The 6,465-nt window shown below is 43.2% G+C and overlaps 1 protein-coding gene across 2 annotated transcripts in view; it reads left to right on the top strand.

Moving 5' to 3' along the window:
- Positions 1 to 6,465, top strand: part of prrc2c (proline-rich coiled-coil 2C) — a 46,093-nt gene that overhangs the window by 33,555 nt on the left and 6,073 nt on the right. Inside the window, exons 9-20 of one of the 2 annotated variants that reach the window (XM_024261655.2) lie at positions 323 to 408; positions 502 to 696; positions 776 to 1,033; positions 1,156 to 1,248; positions 3,676 to 3,777; positions 3,867 to 4,035; positions 4,120 to 4,344; positions 4,422 to 4,543; positions 4,623 to 4,771; positions 4,850 to 5,081; positions 5,189 to 5,299; positions 5,415 to 5,609. In XM_024261655.2, coding sequence (XP_024117423.1) covers positions 323 to 408; positions 502 to 696; positions 776 to 1,033; positions 1,156 to 1,248; positions 3,676 to 3,777; positions 3,867 to 4,035; positions 4,120 to 4,344; positions 4,422 to 4,543; positions 4,623 to 4,771; positions 4,850 to 5,081; positions 5,189 to 5,299; positions 5,415 to 5,609 — 1,937 coding nt within the window. The remainder of the gene's footprint in view (positions 1 to 322; positions 409 to 501; positions 697 to 775; positions 1,034 to 1,155; positions 1,249 to 3,675; positions 3,778 to 3,866; positions 4,036 to 4,119; positions 4,345 to 4,421; positions 4,544 to 4,622; positions 4,772 to 4,849; positions 5,082 to 5,188; positions 5,300 to 5,414; positions 5,610 to 6,465) is intronic. The other variant, XM_024261656.2, reaches the window with a different exon arrangement.

Below are 6,465 nucleotides of genomic sequence, written 5' to 3' on the forward strand. Positions count from 1 at the left end.
CGAAAGTTTATCGCAATAGACTCATTTCACTATCGAAAAAAAGTAATATCGCAATAACGATAATTAGCGTTTTATCGCCCAGCCCTATGTCAAACTTTTGAGTAAATTTATTTGTTTTTTATTATTACTTTTTTATAACATTTTTACCCAAATTGAGTTTTGTGTCAAACTGTTTGCCTAGTTAGTTGCCTGGGTTGTCTATGCCCAGGGCAGGCCCTGAATTGCATATTACTTTGAATTATGGGAGAAAAAAAATCCATGTTTATGAACCAGTTGACATTTGTTTGCTAACAATAATGCTTATGTGTAATTTTTGTTGCAGTTGGTCTCATCAGCCCTCTGCAGCCACCATCAGTGAGTGCTTGGAACAAACCTCTAACCTCATTTACTACTGGTCCTTCTCCTGAGGTAACCTTACCACCTCTTTTCTGACATTGCATACATACGTGGGATCGCCTTTCCGTTTGATGGGGCATACAATAAGGATTTTTGTTCAACTAGGGTATAAAGCCTGGAGCTGACGCCAGTCCAGATTTGGGAATAGACACCATTCAGTTTGGAGCACCATCATCTGCAGGCAGCACTGACAGCGATGGAGGTCCAGCATTGTTAGAAAGTGGTACTGAAAACAAACTGCCTGCTCCCAAAGAACAAAGACAGAAACAAACTCGAGCCGGTCCGATCAAAACACAGAAGGTAGCAATGGACAATTCTTTTGATGCTGGACCCCACTTGTTTCTTGTGCTTAAATCTCAAATATATTTTTCCTCCTCAGCTGCCTGAAATGGAACCAGTAGAAACCAAGGAGTACAAACCAGGTCCTATTGGTAAAGAACGCTCCTTAAAAAATCGCAAGGCCAAAGATGCTCGTGGACCCGAGGGAGAAGTGATGGAGGGGGGGGTTTCAGCTGGAAGTGCCAACAGAACTGCTGACTCCAGTCCTCCTTCCAGTGACACTGCAGTACCTGAACGGGGAGGAGACATGGAGGGAATGATTACAGTACCTTCAGCAGAGTACAACACTAACTCTAAGGTACATTAAAAACGAGGAATTGTTTAGCTTCATCATACTTCACATAAACATTTTGTATTACACACCATTTTAAGAGGTACACCAGCAGTCATGTAAGAATGTTTTTATCTGTTGTTTATCAGGAATCTGTAATGGACTATACCACGCCCTCCTCCTCCCTAGCTGACAGTGTTCCCACTGGAGGGAACAAAATGGAGGAGAGCTTAGTGGCTAATGTGAGTACAAATCCTCAAAATATATATTATACGACTATAAGCTTTTAATTCCACATTTTATTTTTTTCAGCTAAAATTATTCAGGGTTTTTCCTTGCTTAAAATAAGGTGGCGGTGTCGTCTCATCGCGGCTTTAGATTCCTGAACCTTACCTTTTGCTCTCCCAAGCAAATGTATTTCAAATTCACTATTTTAGCAGGTATTTTTGAATAAATAAGACATTTACTGAACCTGGGATTGTACAACAAACATGTACTCATTACTACTTTGATACTCATTTGTACAGTGAACAGCCTGTAGCAGAACTTTTGATTTGTCAATGTTTCATCTTATAAAATCTTTTCAGACACTCTTGGTAGTCAAAAACCGGTTAGGACCATCAATTGTAACTTTACAGCAGACACCCAGTTTAATGTGACTACACTCCACCTGTCAGGTTTTTCCTTTTCCCTTTTGGAAAAAAAAATCGATTATTTTACAATTTTCCATAGCTGTAAAACTACTACATTTGACTAACATGACTGAAGTGGGAACAAAGATTTATCTGTTTATGTACAGCTAGATTTACACGGTTATAGAAGAAACAATATTCACTAGGGGTGTAACAGATCACTAAACTCATGATTTAGATCATGTCAGTTTTAGGGTCACAGTTCAGATTATTTTTGAAGTAAAAAGTGAAAAAAAAGCAATAGGAAAAAAAGAAGATAAAAGTCAAATGTTATTTATTTGAAAAGCTTTAAAACATACATTTGAAAAAAATTAAGTATTCAAAGCATAAATATACACTTACCCCACAGACACATCCTTGAACTATAAACATTAAAAATATATATATATATATATACAGTTTCTGATTACATTTACATGTCTGGAGACCAAATCTACAAAACTAAAAGAAAAGAATGATGTAAATGCAAATTTTCCTTTGTCCCCAATGTCCAAATTAAATCTGAAATCAAAAAGTAAAAAAATTAAACTTTCATTATTTTTTGTATTAATTGTAGTGTTGAAACTAACTGTGGGAACATTTAAATATTTCAAATAATTATTTCTATCCATGGTACATGTGCAGGTGAGGCATTGCAATGCCCGCTCTTCCAAACGACTGTTGATCCTTTTGGCTTGCCTTACTGCCTTCTCCTGACCATGCGGTCCTGTAACAGAGCAGCGGCTGCTCTAAACAAACTCGGAGACGAGCACTGATGCTTTTATTCAGCTCCTCAAATAAATAATGCACGTCGACCACGACAAACCGGAGAAAGGTTTTTGACAGAAGATCCTCCCACACTCTGCGGGAACTTCAGGTTTTGGATAACCATCAAGAAGCAACTTTGACGCAAGTTGAAACAAAGAGGATTAAATAATCCGCCCGCAAGTAACGCATCGGCCGTGGAGGAAAAGGAGTGTGATCCATGGTACGCGTGTGGCCCGAACCGTGGATCTTTATGGACCACTGAGCTTTTATTTACATTTAAAACCAGATTTGAGCAGAAGTCAATGACTTGGAGTGCCTGTTTCACGTTCTAATTTGGACACATAGCACCACTCGCCCTTATTGTTGGGTGTGCGTAACTGCAGGTACAAAAGATTCAATTCAATTTTATTTATATAGCCCCAAATCACAAAGGAAATTTGCCTCATTGGGCTTCATGCAGGTAATTTTATGCAGAAAATTAGTCATAAAATGTGAAAAAATACCTAAAGACTAAACTGACTAAATAAAGCTGATTATCCCTGCCCTTAGACCCTCCCTCCCAGTAAGGAAAAACTCCTAAAAAACCTGAGTCAGGAAAAAAGAAGAAACCTTAAGGGTTCCCACATGAGGGAGAGATCCTATCCCAGGATGGACAGGAGATACCAGAACTGTTAAAGAAAAATTAGCTTCTACAACTACGTATCTAAAAGAGTTCATTCAGATAGAGCTGAGGGACGAGTGGTGATGAAGTCCATAGTCAAGATGAAGCAGAAGTGCAGTCCACGACATGGAGCAGGAGGACAGACGACCCAGCAGGAATCACTCTCACTCAGAGATGCAGGATGGTGTCGGGGTCGTGGTCCACGGCCAAGAGTGCAGCGTGAGCGATCCACCGGGGATCTGAAATCTCTCCCGCTCCCCAGAGGAGAGTGGGAAAGAAGAATAACATGTGAATGGAACTGCACCAACAAAAGCATGGAGAACTAAATACAATAAATAATAAAGAATAGAAGAGAGGAGAAGTAGATGAGAATAGAGAACAGAACCCCAGAGCTGATCTGAATAATAACAAAGAAAGATGGCGGCTTGGGAACACTTGATCATGTGTTCCATTAAACGGCGGGAGCTGGTGGCGCTCGTAAATTAGGTGTTGGCGGCCGCCACCAAATTCTCAATGCAGGAAAAACTCTGTTATTTATAAGTTTGGTTTCTTATTTTGTTTTTTTCCAGGTGGCTCTTCCTCATTCCTTGCCTCTTCCTCACCGAGAACCCTTGCAACAGAGCTCCAGCCTCAGCACAGTTTCCACGGCCACTGCTGATTTAACATTAAAGGTGGGCCATTATGCATTACATAAAAATGTTGCTGCTTGAATTTCTTTACACAGACCATCAAACATCCATTTCTTCTCTCTATCCTCCAGATGGAGTCGGCCCGTAAAGCTTGGGAAAACTCCCCAAGTCTGGAAAAGAATTCTCCCGTCACCTCCTCGTCTTCTCCCATCACCTCCTGTGCGTCGTCGTACTCTTTCTCCGCTACTTCCATGCCACAAATCCCTGTGGCTTCCGTAACTCCGAGCACCTCTCTGCAAGGTAACTTCTGATTAAATCAAATCTTAACTTAAAGTCATATTGTCACATCCTAAGAGTTGTTTCCCCCACCCTCTCCCCACTCAGCAGGTTCAGGTACCTACACGACGTCATCCCTCAGCACCAAGACCACCTCTGCCTCCGACCCCCCAAACATCTGCAAGGTGAAGCCACAGCAACTTCAGGGTGGAAGTCTAACAGCCTCTACCAGTAGCACCAACAGCACCAGCAACTTCTCCCAGCTCAGCTGTGTGCCTCCCCTCCTTCCGCAGCAGCAGACCCCACAGGTCTACGTCTCTCAGTCTGCAGCAGGTGAGAGCCAACAGCACTGCTGTGCTGTAGCATGAGTGGAAGCTGCATTATGTTGCATCTAAAACAAATGTGTTTAGGTTCTGCAGCTCAAATTCCAGCATTTTACATGGACACCAGCCACCTCTTCAGCACCCCTCATCCTCGTTTAGGCCCTCCTTCTCTAGCGCAGCAGCAAGGCTTCCAGCCGGGCCTCTCACAGGTAGAGTTTCATTTTTCAGACACATTTCAAAGTCATTGGATGTCAGACTCTGAGCCAACTGAGCACCTTGGTCTTGCAGCCGACTGCGGTGCAGCAGATTCCCATCCCCATCTATGCGTCGATGCAGGGTCAGCCCCAGCACACACACCAGGCTCAACTGGGGCTCACCACTGGGCCGCCTGTGTCTCAACCACAGGACCTATTCAGCTCCTCACTGCAGCCTTACAGGTTTGTGGTTGCCTTGTAACCTTTTAGTATTTTCTGAAGTAAGCTACATGTTTAAAAAAAATGTGGATTGTTCCTCAGGTCTCAGCAGGCATTCATGCAAAGCAGCTTGTCACAGCCCTCCATGATGCTGTCAGGGCCGTCCCTGCACAGCTATCCTGGTGTGCAAGCCCCTGATCTGGGAAAGGCACAGTCCAGCCTGGCCTATCAGCAGCCTTCCTCCACTCAACACATTCCCATACTGTTTGAACCACAGCTCAATCAGCCCTCTGGTATGGGAGCATCCCAGCTAATGGACACACACCTGCTGCAGGTGACTGATTAACTCTTTTTTCGTACTACCAGACATTTGGTCAAACTCATAAGTTTTTTACTGTCTCATTTATTCAAATTTCGGATACATTTTTCATTATTACTTAGGCCCGACAGAGCATCAGTCAACATTCAAACTTGTACTCAGGACAAGTACAACAACATGGACAAAGCAGCTATTACAGCAGCACTCAATCACCCAGTTCTGCAATGCAGCAGGTAAGGATTCAAACATTGTTTCTGAAAACTTTTCCTAAAACTTAGCTTGATTTCTTTTGTGTGTGTTAGTTTTTGTTTGTTTAAGTTGTGAAGAGGATTTCTCTTTTTTTCCCAGGTAACAGTTCCTTTGCCAGGTTCCCAATTGTCCCTGACAAACTTTGGTTCTGGTGGGGCCCAGGCCCTCTTGGCTCTGCCCCCCACCCCTCCTCAACCCCAGCCCCCCAGTATCAATCGACATCCCCCAGCTTCTCAGCCATACAGAGGGATCATGGGTCCTAACCACAGCCTGATGCAACCTCCAAGCAGCAAGGTGGTTCATGTTTCACCTTTACATGCAGCCTTCGGTTTGGGACTTTCACTGGTTTAAAAGGGATCATACCATGATCTTCTTAAGCCTTTAAGAGTGAACTATATCCAAATATATGATCATATATTACCTTTAGAAAACTAAAAACACAAAAAACCCATAATAATTTATTAAAGTTATTAAGAAGAGTTATTTTTTCGTGACATTTTTCCTACCTGGAAGTAAAGCGACTCGATTCCTGAAGCTCCACCTGCCACTGCATGTTGATGCCGCCAATTTCATGATGTCATCTTAGAGTCTTTCTTTGTTTCTCCCACAAAAATAAACAGTATCCAGACTTCTTCAAAGATGGATGCAGATACCATATATCTGGGGACAGGGGTCCGCCATTGGGTGTCAGTCTGCCAACTGACCCCAACATATCCCCTTCCTCATACAAACATGCAATAGGGAGAAGGGGAGGGTGTCTGTATTGCAGTGCGCTGCGGGGGCTGAACTACCTGCCAGTGGCCCTCCTATTGTGGCCGCTTCATGGATTTGCCCCTCACCTCGATTTTATTTGCACCTTAGACATTTAGTACCCTTGGTGGGGGGGTGCTTGGACATTACTGCCAGCAAACAGCCGATGTCCTCCCAGTGCCCCTCACGCCAATTTTAACCGCACCATAGACATGTAGGGCTGCTGGTGGGAGGGTGACGGGGCATCTCTTCGAGAAATCAGGAGATGTCCTGTTAAGGCCTTCTCATCAATTTTAACTGCACCCCTTTAGCACACACACCTCTAACACCACAAATATACACTCTAACAAACAAACACGCATGCATCACACAAGGAAGGTGGGACCTTCGACCTTCTGTC

This window comes from Oryzias melastigma, linkage group LG14, assembly GCF_002922805.2.
Source record: "Oryzias melastigma strain HK-1 linkage group LG14, ASM292280v2, whole genome shotgun sequence".
Taxonomy (NCBI): Eukaryota; Metazoa; Chordata; class Actinopteri; order Beloniformes; family Adrianichthyidae; genus Oryzias; species Oryzias melastigma.